This window comes from Panthera pardus, unplaced genomic scaffold (assembly GCF_024362965.1).
Source record: "Panthera pardus isolate Hobbes unplaced genomic scaffold, ASM2436296v1 HiC_scaffold_11, whole genome shotgun sequence".
Lineage (NCBI taxonomy): Eukaryota > Metazoa > Chordata > Mammalia > Carnivora > Felidae > Panthera > Panthera pardus.
Genome location: NW_026526666.1, coordinates 35,396,902 through 35,419,568, shown reverse-complemented (window position 1 = coordinate 35,419,568; position 22,667 = coordinate 35,396,902). Strand labels below are relative to the sequence as shown.

The following is a 22,667-nucleotide window of genomic DNA, read 5'->3' as shown; positions in this document are numbered from 1 at the left end:
GATTTGGGGTGTTCTGTTTTTTGTTTTGTTTTGTTTTTAATTCAAGTTAGTTAACATACAGTGTAGTCTTGGCTTCAGAAGTAGAACCCAGTGATTCATCTCTTACAGATGACAACCAGTGCTCATCCCAAAAAGTGCCCTTAATGCCCATCACCCTTTAACCCATCCCCCACCCACCTCCTCTCCAGCAACCCTCAGCTTGTTCTCTGTATTTAAGAGTCTCTTATCATTTGCTTCCCTCTGTGTTTTTATCTTATTTTTCCTTCTCTTCCCGGATGGTCATCTATTATGTTTCTCAAATTCCACATATGAGTGAAATCATAGGATATCTGTCTTTCTCTGGCTGACTTATTTCACTTAGCATAATACCCTCCGGTTCTATCCACATTGTGGCAAATGGCAAGATTTCATTCATTTTCATTGCCAAGTAGTGTTCCATTGTATATGTACACCACAGAGTATGTTAAATTTGAGGTGCCAAGTAGACGTCCAAATGAAGATATGAAGGTGACAATTAAATATCTGAGACTGGAGTTCAGAGAAGAATTCCAAACTGAAGACACAGATTTAGAAATCATCGGCAGAGAGGTACTATTTAAAGCCATGGACAGGATGAGAGCACCAGGACCGTGGCAGGAAAGAAAATATGTCCAAACATTGCACCTTGAGGCCTTGTCACTTTAATAGGTTGGAGAGATGAGAAGGAACCAGCAAAGGAAGTCAGAAGACCAGCCTGTGATTTAGGATGGAAACCAGGTAAGTGATAGCTCAGGGGAAAAGTGCGTCAACAAAGAAGGAACGCTTGCAGTGTTAAAATCTGCTGATAGGTCAAGATGAGGATAAATAATGAATTATTGGACTCAGCAACACTGGAGGTCATCGGAAGGAACATTTTCTGTAGGGTGGTAGGGCGGCCGGATTGGAGCAGATGTAACAGAGAATAGGAGGAACAGAATTAGAAACAAAGGTACCTACTCTTAAGGTCTTTTGCTATGTAAAGGGGAGCCAAAAAAATAGGGAAGTAGCTGGATAGAGAATAGGTTGAGCTTTTGTCTCTTATAAAGGAGAAAGAACACACATACCATCGGGAATGGCACGGTAGAGAACGGGAAACTGATGATGCATGGGGAAAAGGAAGAAGAAAAGCTGGAGCTAAGTTCTTAGGTAAGCAAGGGGGGGAGGGGGGTTGGCATCTGGGAGGCACATGGGGTTGGCCATGGAGAGTAGCCAAAATAATATATCCACAGAAACAGAAAAAGCAGAGTGTATGGACACTGATGCTGGCAGGTAGATAAATGAAGTGGAGCCTTGTAGAATTTCTCTCTTTTTTTTTTTTTATCTGTGGTTTTGTGAACAGGAAAGAAGCTCATCACTTGACAGTGAGGATGGGGCAGGGGTTTTAGAGTTTCCAGAAGGGATAAAAACGTGAAACGATCATCTGAAAGATGGGGGAGTGAATGGCCTAGAAAAATGTAAAAAACATTGCTGGACACCATTAAGAGCTCAATGAGGTTAATGATAGTTAAGGCTGGTAAAAATAAAGATTTGCTGCATATCTCCTGTGCTCCTTTCTTTTTGTTCCCTAGTCCAATGATAGGGACTCCATATCATCCTAAATCCATTCGTTCCTTCCAAGGAGCGAACATGCCTGGGCTGTTTTCCCCAGCTCCCTTGCAGTTAAATGTGACTAAACGCTCTCCAGTGGGATGTGAACAAGAGCAAAGACTACCAAGACTACCAAGGCTTTCAGACTGGAAAAGCTACCGCCGTGCCGCCGTCTCGTGTTGCCCTTCCCTTCCCTTCCCACACAGGCTGCAACCTGTTCCTGAGCTGACCCAGGATCAACCGCACAATTTGGGCTCCAGAGAAACTCAGTGGCAGGAACGTGGGTCCCTGACTGACCGCGTGGAGCTGAGTGAGTTGCCAACCTGGGAAACCCACCCTGACTACTACATGAGGGAGAAGTACGCTCCTATCTCATCTGAGCCATTGCACGTGGGGCCTCTGACTGGGAATCTCAATCAGCAGACTCCCCAGGTGGCTCATCCTCACACTCAGTTGAAGCCAGGGCTAGAAAAATATAAATTTGAACAAGGTCAGTTTGAACAGTATCAGGTTTTTTTAATTCGATTTTTGCTTTGGCTGCGGTGGCGGGGGAGGGGGGGGTGATTTCTAGGCTGGGTTAATCCTGACTTAGAATGGAAAATCTTGTAGCTTATCAACGGGGAAAGCAAGAAAAAGGCAGCAACTGTCATCACTCACACAGTGGTAGCCTGGCTTCACTTTCACCCAGGGCCCTACTCTTTTTGTTGTTGTTGAAGATTCTAGCATTTCTTGTGAAAACAACAACAACAAAAAACCCACCTCTTACCTTCTTTACTTTGGGACATCTAAGAATTCTCGGGCGCACCCCTAGAGCTCAGATTTCATCAGTGTAACATGGAGTATTTTTACCAGGTACCCAAATGACTGACTCAGAGGCTTGTATATACCTTTGAAAAACTCTGCCTAAGAGATTGCCTGACTAGACTTAAGAAACTTACTGTTATCGATTTTAAGTTTATTTAACACAATGTTTGAAAGAAACCATTTACTCTGCAAATTCTCACATCCCGAGAAAATATTAGTGCCAATCTGATACTAACAATGGCATAAATAGTAAAAAACAAAACAAAACAAAAACAAAAACCACTTTACCTTAGCTTGGATTTCCATTTTCAGAATTGATCCAATAACTGTCAATATGTCACTAATAATAATCATGATGTACCATCCATTGACGAATTCCATTTGATCAGAAACAGAAACTTCCTTCTTGTAATGGAGGAGGAAAAAATTGACAAATTCCTTTAGGGGAAAGAGGGAGGCACAGTGAATTTCTCAGTCAATCACAATGTCCCCAGCATTCCTAGCAAGCAGCAACCCCTACCTGCTGAAGCTGAAGTCCTGTAATCACAGATCGAAGGCACAGGATTAACGAAGCCAAGCATATCAGAATAACAAAGGCATCAAAGATCATCATGTAGTGAGTGTTCTTCTGAACTGGAAGGAAAGAGCATTACCTGCTTATACTGTGGGACATTCATACGGTGACCTCTACTTCTTGTTTTTTTTCTTTTCTTTCATTTTTAGCCTCATTTCTTTTAACTGCTGCATGGCATACCACAATATAGATGTATACTCTTTGTAAAGACACTCAGGTTGCAATCTGTTTTTTCCTGCTACAAACAATTCTTCAAGTCCTCTCTGTGCATCACACCCCGCTTGCTGGGGTTGCCGTGAGGATCAAAGTGATCCTTTAGGTGAACGAATATCTAAAGGCGAAATTGTTGGGGTAAGGCATATGCATATTTCTAAGAAAGAAATTCTAAGAAATTGCCCTTCAAAAACATCATGCCAGTTTACATACCTACACACATCTCCACGTCTTCTCCACCATTGCATATTAATTATCTTTTATTTTTGCCGATCAAAAGAGCAAATCTCATTCCCAATGACATCTTTATCAGGTATTAAATTACTGTAGGTATTCAAGTACCTTATCTTGCCCTTTTGATGTTTTTGTGTGTTTTAATACGTAAGACAAATACCTCTCATTAGTGTTTTATTAGCTATTCTTACTTGGTTTTTTTCCCCCATATATTCTTGAGGATCTGATTGTTAAATTCCTCAATCCAGTAGGATTGTTAAAAATCCTACTGGTACTTTTGCAGGGTGGCGGGGGGATCATGTCACATTCATAAGTTAATTTAGGGAGAATTGGCATATACATGATGTTAAATCTCTTGTCCAAAAATATGATGTGTCTCCCATTGATTCAAGTCTTTTTGTTTCCTTCAGAAGCATTTTCAAATTTTATCTGAAGCCTTCACACTGCTTTTTAGAGTAATTTAGATAATTCAGACATTCTTTCCACAAAGACAGCAAAGAGAAAAGGTCCTGGTAAGTGTTCTTCCCATTAGTATGTAAAGAAAGTTAAAAGGCCTTCTTTTGGGGGTGCCTGGGTGGCTCAGTAGGTTGGGCATCCGACTTCGGCTCAGGTCATGATCTTGCAGTTTGTGGGTTCGAGCCCCGCATCGGGCTCTGTGCTGACAGCTCGGAGCCTGGAGCCTGCTTTGGATTCTATGTCTCCCTCTCTCTCTGCTCCTCCCCCACTCATGCTGTCTCTCTCTGTCTCTCAAAAATAAGATAAAACATTAAAAAAATTTAAAAAAATAAAAAATAAAAAAAATAAAAGGCCTTCTTTCGGAAATTACTACTGCCATCAATAAGAGATCTTTAATTATAAGCCTGTGGTCTTTTGTCCTTAATACAGTTAGCCTTCCTGCACACCCTATTAAAACATACCTATCTGGGTATAGAATATTCACCAAGAACCCACCGTGTGGCAGTTTTTCTAGATGCTGAGGATACAAGTGGTGAACAACACAGGCCCCTGACCTTGGGGAACTTCTGTTCTACTGCCGGGAGACACGCAGGGACGTAAACAAGGTACATGAACAAAATGCTTTCAGACAGGAGTAAGTGCTGCGAAGAAAAGAAAGCACCATAGCTAACGGGTAGTGCTACGCCACCCATAGTCCTAAGCACTTTGTAGGTATTACCTCATTTGATCCTCACGGCAACCCCAGCAAGCGGGGGTGTGATTATCCCCACTGGACAGGTGAGAAAATGAGGCACACAGAGGTCAGGGGAATTTGCCCGAGGTGATAAAGCCAGCAGGTGGCAGCACTGGGATTCAAATCTTTGCAGTCTGTCTCCAGCCTCTGTCATTCTAGGTTAGTGATGCGTGGCATCCCTTGGGCACTGTTAGGAATGCACTCTGGCCCCACCCTAGACCTGCTGAGTCAGAAACTGCATTTTTACAAGCTCTTACAGATGACACTAGAGCTCAAGAACCACGGCTCTAGAAGAAGCACACTGCTGGTATGGGTGATGGAGGGGAGAGGCTCATTCGTACAGCATGATAGGGGCCAGGAGGTCTCAGGTGAGACCTGAGTGACAAGACTGCCCCCTACTGGTAAAACAATAATAAGCACTTAGACTAGTTCGGTAATGGGGCGCCGGGGTGGCTCAGTCGGTTAAGCGTCAGACTCTTGATTTTGGCTCAGGCCATGATCTCGTGGTTCATGAGATCAAGTCCTGCATTGGGCTCTGCACTTACAGTGCAGAGCCTGCTTGGGATTCTCTCTCTCACTCTCTCTCGGGCTCTCTCTCTCCATGCCCCACCCCCAGCTCGTGTGTGCTCTCTCTCTCAAAATAAACTTAAAAAAAATCTATTAAAAAAATTCAGTAATAAAACATCCCATTAATATTGGCCAAGGGGCATCTAATTGTTACTAAAATGTCTACATCTGCTTTAGAAAAGCCTAAAAACTAAGAAACAAGCATTTGAGAGAAAGCCTGTGCCAGATACTTTCATATACTCTCATGCTTCCTATTCTAAAGTTTGTGGAGAAGTATTGCAATGTTTACAGATGACAAAACAACTTTGTGTTTCAAATAAACAATTTTGTCATTGAAATAAAATTGTGATTTAAGAGCCTCATATATTTGAAGTATCTAATAGTGAAAAAAATACTAGAATGAAGAAATTTCATGTCATTTTAAAAAAAAATTCTTAACATTTTCTTATTTTTGAGAGAGAGAAAAACAGAGTGTGAACAGGGGAGGGACAGAGAGAGAGAGGGAGACACAGAATCTAATGCAGGCTCCAGGCTCGGAGCTGTCAGCACAGAACCCAATACGGGGCTCAAACCCACGAACCGCGAGATCATGACCTGAGCCGAATTTGAACATGCAACCGACTCAGCCACCCAGGTGCCCCCATATCGTTTATTCTTAATATCTCATTACTGCTTCTGACCTTTGTGACTCAACCAGTAGTTACCCCTAAAGCAATGATTTTCCAAGTGTGGCATGAGTAAGGGTGACCTGTACATTCCTAGGCCCCAGCCCAGACCCAGGGATGGCCTTGCAGGGAGCTGGGGTGACTCTTTTGCTCGCCAGAATCTGAGAATCCCGGACCTAATCATTAAGTCCAGCACAACATACCAAAGGGGCTAGAAAATGAGATAAATTCTTTACAGTCCATTTTCTGGTTCAGCCCCAAAATTCTCAGTGGTATTCAGTCTATAGTTGAATTCATGTCCATATTTCCAAGAATGCACCCTTTCTTCATTTAGTTTACTTTTTAACCTATATAGAAGCTAAATATAATGTGAGGGATGCTTCAGGGTCAAATCTTTCCTGATGTCTCTCTCACTGTATGACCAGGGGCACCAAGATTCACTTCTAAGCCTTAGTTTCTTCATTTGCATAAACAGGGATGCTGCCTATCTCAAGGATATTTTAAAAATATTAAAACGCTGGGATGCCTGGGTGGCTCAGTCAGTGAGGCACCCAACTTCAGTTCAGGTCATGATCTCACAGTCCATGAGTTCAAGCCCCGCGTCGGGCTCTGTGCTGACAGCTCACAGACTAGAGCCTTTTTCAGATTCTGTGTCTCCCTCTCTCTCTGCCCCTCTACTGCTCACCCTCTGTCTCTCTCTCTCTCAAAGATAAATACACATTTAAAAAAATAATAAAAATTAAAATATTAAAATGTAGGAGGAAGCCCTTATGTAGTAAGCACTCAATAAATATTAGGTTGGGTATATGTGATTTTTTGCTGGGGGGTGTGTGCATTTTTTTGTAAGAACTGGGCCAGTGAGGACACATGTAGAAGTCAGCAAAAGTCATTTCAAGTACTAATAATTTATGTCTTGCCTGGAACATCAGATACCTACAATAAGTTGATCTATTTGCAGAGAATTAGGGACTTGGCAATGTTCCAGTTGTTCCCTTTGATGCTCCACATATCCCAGTAGTTTAATAACCCTTTTATTTAATAACCATTTTGAAAACTAGTAAACGTCATCACTTACTTGATCCTGATACGTGCCAGTCTTTACATTCTCTGATGGAAATGTCGTTATCTAAGCTTATCTTAATCCTTCCACTGTGGGCCTTATTGTCAAATGTTATCTGTGAAAAACAGGAAAAGGGTCAAAAACATACCTATAGTTTTTGAAGCCAAGATGTCTCTATGCATTAATTAGGAAACAAATCTTTCAGGGTTGACAGGATGCCCACCCAGATTCTCATCCCCGTGTCAATGCTAACTCTGTTCAACTTTGGGAAGAGCCCTTTTTTTCTTTGTGAAATGAGAAGGTTGAGCAAGGTCTTCTGTTGAGAACTTTTAGTCTCTAAAATCCTGTATTTCTAGGATAGTCTTCCAGCCCTGGACAACTTATAAAACAGGAGAACTTCTCTCTCCTTCCTACTCCAAGTACCTCAAGATGCCCTCTTGGTATGAGCAAGAGCTGGTCCAAGTGAGCTTTTTCCTCCCTCCCTAGGGACTCGGCGGGGGATAGTTTTTATATATATTTATTTATTCATTTTGAGAGAGAGAGAGAGAGAGAGCACGTGAATGAGCAGGTGAGGGGCAGAGAGAGAGAGAGAGTGGATCCCAAGCAGTCTCCCCACTGCCAGTGCAGAGCCCGACGTGAGGCTTGAACTCACAAACTGCAAGATCATGACCTGAGCCAAAACCAAATTGGACACTTAACTGACTATCCCAGGTCCCCAAGGGATAGTTTGTTAGTGCTGTTGCAGTTCTTACAAACACAGAGGTTCATTATTTCAGGCTTGAAACATTTCAGGTGGCGCTTCTCTGATTTTCATTCTGGGCCTCATTTTCATCGTTAGCCACTCTAGAACCGTATGTATAAAAAAAGGATGTGGTGACAGGGAGCCGACAGCCATGTCCTGCTTCAGGGATCACCATTTCAGGACACTGGGCACCAAGTAGGACAAAGCCATGTCAGAACACCTTCCCCAGTCTGTCTTCCCCTTCTGGCTCTCTCCCCTGTCCCCATGCAGGGACAGGGAAAGCAAGACAAGGAGATCAGGTGTGGGTTTTGTTTGTTTTGCTTTGCTTTTAGTGCCTCCTGTCTCAAGTCCTAAAGAAAAAAACATTTTTTCAAAAGTCTGTCATTTAAATGAGTTTTACTGAAGCTTCTTCATGCGGGGTAATCAGACATTACTGCAGATGTAAGGCTTCAGATAAATTTAGTGAGTCTGATCACTCTGTTTCTCTTCATGTTGGACTGCAAGCTTCTAACAAATTAGCTAAAATAATATCCAAAAAATACTCACTCCAGGCAGAACCCAGGCAGAAAAAGAGAGAAATCATATTAATAATCACATGTAATTAAAAAAATTTTTAATGTTTATTCATTTTTGAGAGACAGATAGAGACAGACAGTGACGGGGGGAGGAGCAGAGAGAGGGAGACACAGAATCTGAAGCAGGCTCCAGGCTCTGAGCTGTCAGCATAGAACCTGATGCGAGGCTCAAACTCACTGACCGTGAGATCATGACCTGAGCCAAAGTTGGACGCTTAACTGACTGAGTCACCCAGATGCCCCAATCACATGTAATTTAAATGGTCTAAGCACTCCAACTAAAAGGTACAGATTATGAAGTTGGATAAAAAAGCAAGAATTAATTCTATGCTGCCTAATAAGAAACCCTCTTTAAACATAAGACAAATAGGTTAATATCAAAAGGATGGAAAAACATATACCATGCTAACACTAATTAAAAGAAAGCTGGAGTGGTTATATTCACATCAACCAAAGTAGATTTTAAAGCAAAGAATTAATATTGAGGTAAAAATTACCACTTCATAATGATGTAAGAGTCAGTTCATCAAGTTAACACAAGAATCCTAGATGCCTGTGCACCTAATAAAGAGCCTCAAAACACATGATGCAAGAATGCACTAAACTGCTATGAGTGAATGCTAATGCCCTGCTTTTACATTCTAACCAAATTACAGACATACATAGGAAAGGTTTCATAAATAGCTGTTGCATGAATCAAATATCTGTTATATACCAGATACTTAGGGAGGTCCCTTACATATCTCATATATATGCAGTATACTAGATAGATAGGTACATAGATACATAGATGTCTTGGCAACAGCTTTGTTAGGTAGGTGGGCATTAATTCTGTTTTACAAACGAGAAAGCTAGGACTCAAACCAATTAAGTAATTTGCCTAAAGTTACATAGCTAGTAACTGGTGAGCTATAATTAAAATCTAGGCTTGCCTGATTCCAAAACTCCTGCATTTTATTTTATTTTATTTTTTTATTTTATTTTATTTTATTTTTTTAACGTTTATTTATTTTTGAGACAGAGAGAGACAGAGCATGAACGGAGAGGGTCAGAGAGAGGGAGACACAGAATCCGAAACAGGCTCCAGGCTCCGAGCTGTCAGCACAGAGCCCGACGCGGGGCTCGAACTCACGGACCCCAAGATCATGACCTGAGCCGAAGTTGGCCGCTTAACTGACTGAGCCACCCAGGCGCCCCAAAACTCCTGCATTTTAAATTAGGCATATACTGCCCCAGTTCATGTTTACTTAAACCATAAAGTTGCACTAATTGCTTTTAACATTAAACTACCCTATAGGGTGTAAGTTCTACTACAGTTCTGTGAAACACACTGCTAAATCCACCATGCACAGGGAGAGCTTGGGATGAATCTGCAATAGTGGCAAAAATATAACATCTGCATGTGATTAACCAGCCAGGTTGCTCTCCCCACTGTATTGAGTCATGGGAAAGAGTCTGCATTTTACAAATGTTTCATTCATCCATTCCACAAATATTTGAAGCACCTACTGTGTTCTTTGAGGGATGAAAAAAATTAGGAGAATGACTCCTGCTTTCAAGGAGCTTTCAATCTAGCAGAGTTGATAAAAATCTAGACAATCCTAAAACAAAGGAGAAGGTAGGTGAGCTCATACAAAACATAAAAACAAAACCAAAAATAAAACTTTGGAGTTGCGAGCATAGAATGTGTCCCTAACTGAAGCATCGTAAAAATGGTCCCTGAAGAAGGTGTCAGTTGAACTGAGCCTTGAGGATTATAAAGCTTCTGAAAGTACCATTTCTCAGTTCAAGAGTGGTACAGGACTGGGGCACCTGGGTGGCTTAGTCAGTTAACTGTCTGACTTTGGTTCGGATCATGATCTCACTATTCATAGGTTCGAGCCCTGCATCAGGCTCTGTGCTGACAGCTCAGAGCCTGAAGCCTATGTAGGATTCTGTGTCTCCCTCTCTCTGCCCCTCCCCTCCCTCGCACTCTGTCTCTCTCTGTCTCTCAAAAATAAATAAAATGTTAAAAAAAGTAAAAACAAAAAAAAAAGAGTGGTGCAGGAGGTGGTAAGAGAGAGGAGAAAGAAGAGACAAGACTGTGGATAAATAATAGCTCGATTTAAAAAAAAACAAGTAATATTGAAAATTCATAACCTCCTGATTAATATTAGGATCAAAATTTGTAGCCTAACTCAAAATAGTCTCATAGTATTTGCGCTTTTTCCTTTAAATGATATGCATAATGACTAATGATACTACATTCTGAAATTTCTTTAAAAAACTTGATTTCTCATAGCCAGTTGTTGAATATCATGGACACAGCTCTGGTACAAACTATTCCTGAAGTCATAGCAATCTGGATTGAGTGAAGGCAAGCTGCATCAAATGCTGTTCAGCATATGCCCCAGATAGCACTGGGGTACTGACCCCGAGCCTCATGAGGAAATGAACACTCCTGGCAGGCATCTTATGTTCTCCAGAGAGAATTAATAGCGCCATTTGCAACTGGAATATACAGAACAGAGACGGGCCGAAGGGGGAGCAACCAGCGCATTCAGAGGTAGCCCAAGGAAGGCACTGTGACCAATAAGCAAAATGTGCACACATCTATGGCGAGGAGACTCGGCGGCAAGAACCCTTGGCAATGGCCATAGGCAGACAGCCACAGACTGCCAAGAGCCAACTACACGGGACCTACAAGTCTCTACTCCTTTTGTATTTGAACACCTACCCTGTGCCAGGCACCGTTCTTGGGACTGGAGACACTGCACTGAACAAGGCAAGGTCCCTCCCCTCACAGAACTTACACTGAGGTACAGAAGATAGATAATTAACAAGTAAATTACCACAACAAAATAGAGCCAGCTCTACCAATGCTTCTTCTGTGCACACTCAAGTGGAAACATCCTATATATTTGATCATGTTTCAATACAAGCAGATGAAACATGTAACTAAATCAAACAGTTTTCCTTCAGACAGGGGCCAAATTCAGCCCAGCCCTCACTTACAGTCAGAGTAAAGTCGTAACAGTCAGGGAGCTCGTGATGACGAATGGTCTGCAGATTAATGGCCTTCAGTTTAAACTGCAGCTCCACTGTTAGGAGTCTAGGAAACAGAGGAGCCTTTAGTGCAGTGAAAACATGCACACACAAATATAAGTTATACTCCCATCTGCCTCCCTCACCTGTGAAAGTCCAGTGTTAAGTTGAGTTTATTTTCTTCCAGTGTTCCAATGTGAAAAGGTTCATCGGGCTCTACAAAGAAACATTCTGCCATAGAAAGGAACAAAACATTCTGTAGATAGCCTAAAATAAATAAGTAAAACTGCATCTTGAAAGGATAATACATTTAAGACTAGATTATTCAGATTCTACTATTCTTCTGAATTAAGATTTAAAAGCCAAAAGTCAGTACCCCTTAGTTACAATGAATCATTTGTTTTTCAAGACACCAGTGGATGCACCATTTCTGGAGTGGGTGGAGGGCAGAAGACATGAATTCTGTCTCATGAGTCTTCTGTAGAATGCTATCTTCCTTCCTGAATCTGGAAGCCTAAATTTTGAGTCCCTTCTCCCTTTTTTGTATCCTAAGCATAAGTTTGAAGAACTTGGAGTACTTAAGACAAAATTGTCTAAGTTTAAAGGATCTATTTTTTTAAATACTATTTTCCCCTCTATACTAGACTATACTTAAGGGGGAAAAAAAAAAAAAGGAAGACATGGGGCACCTGGGTGGCTCAGTCATGTAAACCTCTGACTCTTGATTTTGGCTCAGGTCATGATCTCACAGTTCATGAGTTTGAGCCCCACATCGGCAGGGATCCACACATTGGGCTCCACACTGACAGTATGGAGCCTACTTGGGATTCTCTCTTACTCTCTCTCTGCCCCTCCCCTGCTTGCTCTCTCTTTCTCTTTCTCAAAAATAAATAAATAAATAAATAAATAAATAAATAAATAAATAAATAAACAAACTTAAGGAAAAAAAGGGAAGACAGCATTTTAGAAGTTTTCAATAATCTGTACTGTAATCCTTTAGTATCCTTCTCCAAAAAACCTCCCAGTGGCTGTTGTTAAAAGCACTTGAAGGGGCGCCTGGGTGGCGCAGTCGGTTAAGCGTCCGACTTCGGCCAGGTCACGATCTCACGGTCCGTGAGTTCGAGCCCCGCGTCAGGCTCTGGGCTGATGGCTCGGAGCCTGGAGCCTGTTTCCGATTCTGTGTCTCCCTCTCTCTCTGCCCCTCCCCCGTTCATGCTCTGTCTCTCTCTGTCCCAAAAATAAAATAAAAAAAAAAAAACGTTGAAAAAAAAAAAGCACTTGAAAATTTAATGTTTTAGGTACAGACTGTAAATAGAACTTTGCTAATAAGAATAAGCCACTGTAGGGGCGCCTGGGTGGCTTGGTCGGTTGGGTGTCCGACTTCGGCTCAGGTCATGATCTCACGGCCCGTGAGTTCGAGCCCCGTATCGGGCTCTGTGCTGACCGCTCAGAGCCTGCAGCCTGTTTCAGATTCTGTGTCTCCCTCTCTCTCTGCCCCTCCCCTGTTCATGCTCTGTCTCTCTCTGTCTCAAAAATAAATAAACGTTGAAAAAAAAAAAAAAAGAATAAGCCACTGTATTCTAAACTCTGGTTCTGGTTTCTCCTTGAAATGACCCACAAAGATACTAAATAGTGAAGTGCAGTTGAGGGGAGGGAGTTTTACAGACATTGCAAATTTGCAAGTACAACGTCTTCTAAGGATAGTATAAGTCTATTTAACTGGCTTATCCAGCATAAGAGGCAGTGGTATATACAGGTCAAGGGTATAGTGGCTAAGAGCACAGACAGCCTGGGTCAGATTTCAGCACTGCCTCTTCCTAGCTCCATCTGGAATATATCACTTAACTCTCTGAGCCATACTTTAGTCTTCTATAAAATGAGGATAATAATACACCTTGCCTTATTGGTCTGTTGTTGTTGCTTTTTTTAAAAAAAAAAAATCATGAGTTACAGTAAAGGGCTTGGGACGGTACCTGACACATGATAACTCCCTATGTAGTTTCTCACTATGACCTAACAGTACAGACCAAATCAACATTTTCAGAGACAAAATTGCTAACTTTAAGTATAAATCAAGGAGTTAAAAAATAGAAGCTCTAGTTTTTTGCAGAACATTACCAGTCTCCATTTCTGGATCAATGTCAAAGGTATCATTTCCAGGACAGATGTTCCCTTGCTTGTAGAAGTGCTGACAGATCGCCATAGCAGACTGCTCGGTACCCTTGTTCTCATATGCATGATTCCCCACCGAGATACTGCGCAGCTGCAAGTACTTGAACAGAAAAGAGAAACAGAAAATGGGAACACCAGCCAGACAGAAATGAAGCCATGATTCCCTACCCAGCCCGTCTCTGAAATGGGCAGATCCCAACCTGCTTTCTGGATGGAGACATTCACATTCACACTGACATGCGTAGTACGCGACATGCTAATGTGCACCAGGACAGCAGCCAGAAAAAGCACTCAAGTTTTGGGCTCAAGTCTCATGTCTGTGACTGTGAGCAAGACACAAACTTTCTGAGCCTCTGGTTCCTTGTCTACAAAATTCAAGGTTTAACCCACGTCATCTCTGCGGTTCTTTCCTTCTTTAAAGAACTATGTTCAGGAACTGATCTGTGCATTCAGTGTGAATACAAACTTTATCTTTGAACTATTTCTTGTAAGATCAGAGTTCCGCTTTGCTGCTTTAATATAGGAAGGGGGATAGAGTTGTTCCAAGCTAACTTGCAAGACTTAAAAAAATAGTTTCATCTTTATCTTTGCAAGAATAGTTTAGTCACTTTCACAGCAATATTCCCCCATCCTGGGAGTCCTCTAAACAAACAAACAAACAAACAAACAAACAAACAAATGTAATTTTATCAGTGAGAATCTTATGGTACTTTGGAATAACCATCAACTCAAACTCTGAATGCATTTCTGTAGAAGAAAAAAGGGTTTCAGGGCTTACTATGAACAATGCTGTTTGGCACAAGAAGTGATACGAAGATAGGGATATGGTAGCCATCTCTTGGATTTAGTGGGATGGACACACAGATAAATAATTCTACTATAAAAATGCATGTGAAAATGCTAAAATCAGTGAAAGGATCATTTGTAATCTGGGCCTAGGGGGATAGATGCTGAGCTGGGCCTTGTCCAGGCCACCACCAGCAGCATTTTACCAGATCTGAGGCATGGTTCTCTGTTCTTATTTAACTTAGCCTCCCACAGCGTTTGATGCAGCCGAGTGCCTTCCCTTTCGCAGGATGCCTTCTCCCCTAGACTTCTGGGACACAGGCTCTCTGTCTCAGTCTCCTTTGCTGAATCCTGCTCCTGCCAACCTCTAGCTGTCAGAGCACCCTTGGATTCAGTCCTCCACTTCTTCACCCACATTCTCTCGGTAAGAGATCTCAACCAGCCCCACATTGAAACAAGATCTGTACGCCAACAGCTTCCAAATTTACGTCTCCTGACCTTTCCACCCAAATGCATACATGGGTAGCAATCTGCCTGCATGGCACCTCTGGTGTCTAAGAGGTATCTCAAATGCAAACGTGCAAACAGAAAAACCAGCTCCTTCCATGAAAATGCCCTTCTCAATCAGTGACTCCATAAGCCAATCAGCTTCACAGGCCGAAACTTAGAACCGATTCTTCACTCTCTTTTTCTCATACTCCACTTCCAGCCCATCAGAAAGTCATGCATTACTTTCAAATTATCTTCCAAATCTGACTGCCTCTCATCGCCTTGTCCATACCACCTCACCTCTCACCCTGACAAACTGAATCTCTTCCTACTGCTGTGGTCTTCCTGCTTCCCGTCCGCCTCTCACCACAGTCCAGTCTCCATATAGAACTCACAGGACTGCTGGGGCACCTGGGTGGTTCAGTCGGTTGAACATCCAGCTCTTGATTTTAGCTCAGGTCAAGATCTCAGGGTCACGGGATCGAGCCCCATGTCGGGCTCTGTGCCGACAGTGTGTAGCCTGCTTGGGATTCTCTCTCTTCCTCTCTCTGACCATTGCTCACTCTCTCCGTGTCAAAATAAATAAATAAACTTAAAAAAAAAGAATGCACAGAATTGTTACAGGAATAAGTGAATTAATGCACGTAAAGCCGTTAGGACAGTGATACCCAAAACATGAACCTGTTCCAGACTCTGTTCGTGCTGTCCCTTCTCCCTGGAGGGCTCCTCCCTGAGATGGCTGCAGTCTGCCTCCCCACACTCTGGGTTGTCCTGCCCACCTGTCACTTATCAGGGGGGCCTTTCCTGACCACCTCCACCCATTCACTCTGCCTGCTGCTGCTACTTTTTTTTTTTTTTTACAGCACATTTATGTGTACTTATAACCAACTGACAAACGGTATCCTTATTTACTGCCTGTCTCTCCCTATTAGAATATGACTTCCTCAACTTTGTCTATTTGCTCACTGTAGTATCCATGTATCAAAAACACTATCTGATACAAAACAGATGCTAAATACTTGAGGGAACAGATATTAGCCTTTGCTAATATTAGAGTCTCTCCCCCACTGAAAGCCCTCCCATGGCTTCTGGTCTCTCTGAGAATAAATTCCAAAGCTCCTTTTCAGGGCCTGTAAAGCCCCAAGAGATCTAGCCCAGTCACACTCCCCTCCTTTGTATTTCCTCAAACATACTAAATGTATTCTGGCTTCAAGAGCCTTTGCTGTTGCTACTCCTTCAGCCTGGAATCTTCTTCCCCAGACTTCGAATCCTCAGAGTGGCCTTTTTTGACCACCTCGAAGAAACTGTTAACCCTCTTGCGCTACTTAATTTTACTCCATAGCACTCATTACTATCTGAAATCAAATGGTTTGGGTTAAACTTATTAAAATCCACCTCCTTTGGGGCACCTGGGTGGCTCAATCGGTTAAGCGTCCAACTTCGGCTCAGGTCATGATCTCACGGTTCGTGGGTTCAAGCCCAGCATCGGGCTCCGTGCTGACAGTGCAGGGCCCGGACTGTGCTTCAGATTCTGGGTCTCCCTCTCTCTCTGTCCCTTTCCGCTCATGCTCTCTCTCTCTCTCTCTCAAAAGTAAACAAACATTAATTTAAAAAAAAAAAGGGGCGCCTGGGTGGCTCAGTTGGTTGAGCATCCGACTTCAGCTCAGGTCACGATCTCGCGGTCCGTGGGTTCGAGCCCCGCGTCGGGCTCTGGGCTGATGGCTCAGAGCCTGGAGCCTGCTTCCGATTCTGTGTCTCCCTCTCTCTCTGACCCTCCCCCGTTCATGCTCTGTCTCTCTCTGTCTCAAAAATAAATAAATGTTAAAAAAAATTAAAAAAAAAATCTACCTCCTTCATTAGAATGTAAATTCCACAGGGCAAGGAATTTATCAAGGCTACTGCTCTAACCCCAGCACTTAAAACAGTAGTAGGCATAGAGTAAGTGCTCAAATATTTGTCAAATTCATTATAAGGTAAAAAATATTCTAACACTTTTATAGTAGAAGAGCAATAGTTGCTCTTCATTTATGAGAGCTAATCTCTTCACAGTGAAATGGTAAACTGCTAGGACAGGATATGTAATTACAGCACCAAGCTCTCCATTGGCCATGGGACTGGGAAAAGGAGCCAGAAATCCACGGTAATAAAAGTAAGCTGCATATGCTGTTAAGTAGCATTACGTCCTACATGTAGGGGGCAAACAGTATGATGTAGAGATAGTCAGTTTTGAGGGTTTTGTTTTCTATTCGAGGAAATAAGCGTATTACACCTTGCTAAAGCTACTCTGAGCCAAATTGGTAGTTTTATTTTGGGGGTGGGAAGGTGTAAAAGGTAAACAAGTCCATTAAATAAAAACGAAGGGTAAAAGATATTGAGTGTAGTAAGGTCCCAAGTAGACCAGCGTGCCTGCAAGGTGGGGGTGTGATGAGAAGGAAAGCTGGAGAACAAGCAGGGGTCATGAAGTCGAGTCATACAAGTACGGGCCCATCTGAGTGCCCACTGTCTGTGAGCCAATCCTCACAGGAGTTACCTAAAGATCTGAACCTCCTGACCATAGAAACTTGTAAGTCTTGAACCTTGTAAGACCTTGAAACATAAAAGATCCAAGGTGCAGGGCTGCAGGTGACCTGCTAACATTATAGGATATGCTGTGGTCGGACTGCCTTGCTGTCCTCGTAAGACTCTTTGTGGAAGTCTGTGAGAGAGCTGGGTGGTCAGAGATAAGTGGTAGGACTGTGTCCAGCTAAAGGGCAGCCCTGGAGCTGGAGTCAGAGACTCTGGGGCAGGAATGTGGTGTGTGGGACTATGGCTGGAAGGTAGGTGACCTGTGGGACTGACCGATGGGGCCCCCAAGTGGCTGTGGCCTCTGTAGGGCTTTAATCAGGGCTGGGGGTCTGTCCTCACTTAACCTCTGCACCTCTACCTTGACAGAGGAATTTTTCACACGGATCCAGAATCCTGTGTAATAACTTATTCAATCTCCTTCTATTACTATAGATTTCTGGCCATTGACAGAAAGCCTTGGTGCCGTAAATACATATTTCATTCTGGCTGTTTGCTACCTCATGGTACAGAGATTGTCTCTAGATAATGAGGAGCCATGATTTCACTTTAATAATTTACTTTTTTTGGCAGTTAATCAATGTTACAATAAAATCATTGTCATGTATGACTTTAAGGCCTTACTTAATTTTTAAATGAACCTTCAGATCTTAGTTGCTATATATGCTCTGCAAAGTTAATATTCTCATTATTGGTTAAGAGCCCCTGAAAGTATAAACTCTGAAGACTTAATGAGTACTTACAACCAGGGCCACGGTTAATAATTTTAAATCTTTGAAGCACTCATGCAGCCCCTAGCTATGATTATTTTAATGAAGCCTTTAAAGTTTCTGCCTCTCTGTCACTAAACAATAAGCTTTCCTCAATTTTTAGTTTCATAGAAGATTGATGGTGAGATTTTTAAAAATAATTTAAAAATGGTTTTATACCTATCATCACAGAAATGTTCACCCTTCTACACTGGAATGTCAGTTTCTATTATATACATTGCTAACAGTTTCCCGGGCTGTTCTTTCTCCCAAGTAGGAACACACATACTCGATTTACCTGGTTTACTGCAAAGATGATCTGATCATACACATCACTTTGCGTGTAGACTGCGTAAGTGTCATCCATTCGGTCCACATATCCTTTTAAGAAGAGGTGTTTGAATGCTATAGTGTTCTCTTCCTTGAAAGCTACAACCATCTGGTTACTCAGCCCAAAAAAGACCAGCTTCAAAGAAAAAAAAAAAAAAAGGAAAAGAGGGTGAAAACCCAATGAAATAAAAGGTCTCCATATAACGACCAATTTATCTATTCCAGATTCAATGTTTAATTAATCCTGAATGTATTCAATAGAAATTAAAGTTTCTGTAGCTGTTAATTAATTTGACCTTAAAGAGAAGGTGGGCTTCTAGTTTTAAAATGAAAGAAAATAGGGGCGCCTGAGTGGCTCAGTCAGTTAAATGTCCAACTTCGGCTCAGGTTGTGATCTCACGGTTTATGAGGTCAAGCCCCATGTTGGGCTCTGTGCTGACAGCTCAGAACCTGGAGCTTGCCTCCGATTCTGCATCTCTCTCTCTCTTTCTCTCTCTGCCCCTCCCCCACCTGCATTCTGTCTCTCTCACTCTCTTAAAAATAAACATTAAAAAATGTTTTTAAATAAAAATAAAACGAAAGAAAGTAGCTTTGCACATTTTCATGTATGATCTTACTTAGGATGTTGCCCCCACCACTAAAAGCTTTATTTCAGAGAAGTCCTTGTTTAGGAATTTAGAGAAGCTAGGTCACTCTGGCTAAAGAAATGAGAAAGTTTCTTTAAGAAAGAAATAATGATGGAAACCCCTGAAGTATGTGCATAACTTGGGTGAGGACATTTGAAGAGCTCAGGGAAAAGACAAAGAAGGTGAAGTACAACTTAGCACTTTGGTGGGGGACATTGAGGATTCCAGCATAATCCAATCGAAGGAACACCAAGAAAAAAATGTCAACAGAAAAACTGGAGGCAGATGGTCCAGGGGCTTACAGGGCAAGTAAAAGATCTTTAAATGGCGAGCGTCTGGGTGGTTCAGTCAGTTGAGCATCCAACTTCAGCTCAGGTCATAATCTCTCAAGTCAGTGAGTTGGAGCCCCGCATCAGGCTCTGTGCCGACAGCTCAGAGCCTGGAGCCTGTGTCAGATTCTGTGTCTTCCTCCCTCTACCCCCTCCCCTGCTCACATTCTGTCTCTCTCTCTTTCAAAAATAAAATAAAAACAAAAAAATTTTTTAAAGATTTTTAATGATTTATGCAGGACATCAAGAAGGTTTTGAAGAAGGTGTACAATGCAATATAAGAAATACCTTAAATAAGTCTAAATCCTCCAATCAAGCTATTACAGTTAATTGTCACCATTTAATTACCCAAACTGTGACAATAAGACCAAAAATAAAAATATCCTCTCGACTGACCTCTAAATTAAAGAATATTAATATAACATATCCTTCCTTACATATTCATGAAGGATTGACACCAGAGTTTTATATGAAACTCAGTTATTCATGCTTAAAATCCTTGTTTAACTGCATTGCTGTGGTATTAACATAATCTCTTTCAGTCATAGCTGAAACTTTATGTAGTCAAAGTCTCTCTTCCCTCCAAAACCATCTCAGTCTCTTGCTCTCTTGCACGTCCTCTCTCTTGCTCACTCTCACTTGTTCTCACTCTGTGACACACACATACACATACACACACAAACACACACACTGTAACTTTAGAACATACACTCTAACATACACTCTGGATCCCAGAGCAATGCAGGGTGTATTTTATATGGAAAAAGGGAACAACATTGAGCACCTATGTGCCATACCAGGAACTTTCCTCATACGAATCCCACAGTACAGTTCCTAATATACCCATTTTATAGATGGGGACATAAAGGCAAAGAAGTTAAATAATGTTGTTCAAGTCACATCACTAGCAAGGGTGTAGCCAAAATCTGAACCCAAGTCCAACAGACTAAATCCAAGCTCTAGTCACCCTGGCATGTTACACAAAGTAGTCCAGGGTCTTATTGGGGAAAAGTAAAGCACACAAATCTTTTCTCTTTTCACCTCTCCTCATGATGTATGTCCTACACCCCACATATGTCAGTGCTCTCCACCTAACTGGACTTGCGTTTCTGAAGAGCCTCTTTAAGCCAAGTATCCTATTTAAATCCCAATAAGATGACAGCTTGATGTTCTAGGGATTTTACATCTAATGAAGCTGATGACTGAAAAGCCTCCAGAGAATTCCTAAAGACCAATTGCCAATGCAGTCAAATACATGAGTACCTCCCTCACGTGAGCACTGAGCTGGGTCCAGAGGATGCGATGTGAAAACAGCAGTCCCTGCCCTCAAAAGTGCACCCATGGCAGAGAGAGAGCCATTGTAATTCAGAGACTAAGCCAGGTAGTGGGAAAGGGAAAATTTTAGTAGGGTGCCTGTCATCAAAGACACCTTTCTTTTGTTGCTGCAGACACAAAATCTCCAAGTGAACAGAAAGACCACCTTCTCTCCCCTGAAAAGTGGGAATCTGTCACCAAGTCACACTTGCTCAGTCACAAAGTTTTTACGTCACCTCTGCTTGGTTGCTGCAGTACAGATTGAGGAAACATCACAATTAAGAAAAACTCTCAGTTCCTTTTAAGAACGTCCCTAAATGCCTTTTATATGTGTATTACTAACAGGCTTAACATCTTAAACCATTGGTCAATTTTCCTCTTGGGCACCCTAGGAAACAGGATGGTTAGATGAGCTCCCTAAAAGATTTAGGAGTAATTAAGAACACAAGTCTTAGAATAAAACCTGAGTTGAATCTCAGCTCTCCTCTTCTAGTTTCCTGACTATGACAATTTTACTTCAGGAAGCCTCAATATTCTCATCCGTGACATAGGGATACCACTACTTACCTCTGACTTAAGAATTGAACATGATGATGCTTAGCCCCCAATATAGCAAACACTCAAGTGGTAACAATCATACTAAGTAGAAGATATTCATGTTCATCTGACACAGGCTTTTCCCTCTACTTATCAGAAACAACACAGATAAAAATTTTCACTATTGTGATGCACTGTATTATCACCTGGAAGAATTTCAATTCCAACTTGCCAAATATTATATGGAGAATTGAACACCCATTTTGATGGTGACATATTAGAGAGAGCAAGCACCTGCCTCTAAACTCTTGATTCTGCCACTGACTAGTCATGTGGCTTTTTAAAAACTCTATAAACATCAGTTTCCTCTTCGGTAAAATGAAGGATGCTAGTTTTTATCCAATAGGAGTGTTATTATAATTAAATGAAATAATGTCCTGGGAGAGAGTAGTCACTCAAATGTTTGTTTCATTTACATAACACAAGTGTGAGAAATTTAGGCAAAAATTCTACCAACTTCATATGATTGTAGAAATCCCCTTAGCTTCTAACCTTAAGCATTTGTGCCCAACAATCAGTTAAGATTAGTCATTTCAGGGCTTTAAAGTTTTTTTTCCTTGAATACTTGTTATTTATTTACATATGCATTTTTTCACCAAGTTAAGTAGTAAAAATAAACCTATCACATCTATTTTTCCTGTTAATATCTGCTTTTAATTTTGCTCTTTTGCTTTTAAGGAGAGATCATTACTCTTACGAGTAGGAAAATATATCTTCACAAGAGTAAATCATAACCAGTATATATAAAGAATTGCAGGGACGCCTGGGTGGCTCAGTCGGTTGAGCGGCCGACTTCGGCTCAGGTCATGATCTCGCGGTCTGTGAGTTCGAGCCCCGCGTCGGGCTCTGTGCTGACGGCTCAGAGCCTGGAGCCTGTTTCAGATTCTGTGTCTCCCTCTCTCTGGCCCTCCCCCGTTCATGCTCTGTCTCTCTCTGTCTCAAAAATAAATAAACGTTAAAAAAAAATTAAAAAAAAAAAAAAAAAAAGAATTGCAGGGGCGCCTGGGTGGCTCAGTCGGTTGAGCATCCGACTTCGGCTCGGGTCATGATCTCACGGTCTGTGAGTTCGAGCCCCGCGTCAGGCTCTGTGCCGACAGCTCAGAGCCTGGAGCCTGTTTCCGATTCTGTGTCTCCCTTTCTCTCTGACCCTCCCCCGTTCATGCTCTGTCTCTCTCTGTCTCAAAAAAATAAATAAACGTCTAAAAAAAAAAAAAGAACTGCATAATATGGTTTTCCCCAAAAATGTCAACAGAAGACGAGGAAATGAGATTCAAACTCTGCTAAATTGAAGTCTCATATTTCACTGTGTATGCCACTCATTTTTAGTTAACTCCACATTTTTCCACATTGCTCAGTGTTGGGGTTCCCATGATCACAGGGTTCCCATGATCACAGGGCTGTGAGAATCCAGATACTTGCCTTAACAGAAACCTTTGAAATTTCTGAAAAGAGAGAAATCCC

At 41.9% G+C, this 22,667-nt stretch overlaps 1 protein-coding gene across 1 annotated transcript in view; it reads right to left on the bottom strand.

Moving 5' to 3' along the window:
* MCOLN3 (mucolipin TRP cation channel 3) overlaps nt 1–22,667 on the bottom strand; it is a 32,568-nt gene that overhangs the window by 5,379 nt on the left and 4,522 nt on the right. Inside the window, exons 3-9 of the mRNA XM_019414005.2 lie at nt 18,309–18,476; nt 13,371–13,524; nt 11,399–11,483; nt 11,223–11,319; nt 6,927–7,026; nt 2,930–3,042; nt 2,698–2,847 (exon numbers count right to left, since the gene is read on the bottom strand). Of these exons, the coding sequence (XP_019269550.2) occupies nt 2,698–2,847; nt 2,930–3,042; nt 6,927–7,026; nt 11,223–11,319; nt 11,399–11,483; nt 13,371–13,524; nt 18,309–18,476 (867 nt within the window). The remainder of the gene's footprint in view (nt 1–2,697; nt 2,848–2,929; nt 3,043–6,926; nt 7,027–11,222; nt 11,320–11,398; nt 11,484–13,370; nt 13,525–18,308; nt 18,477–22,667) is intronic.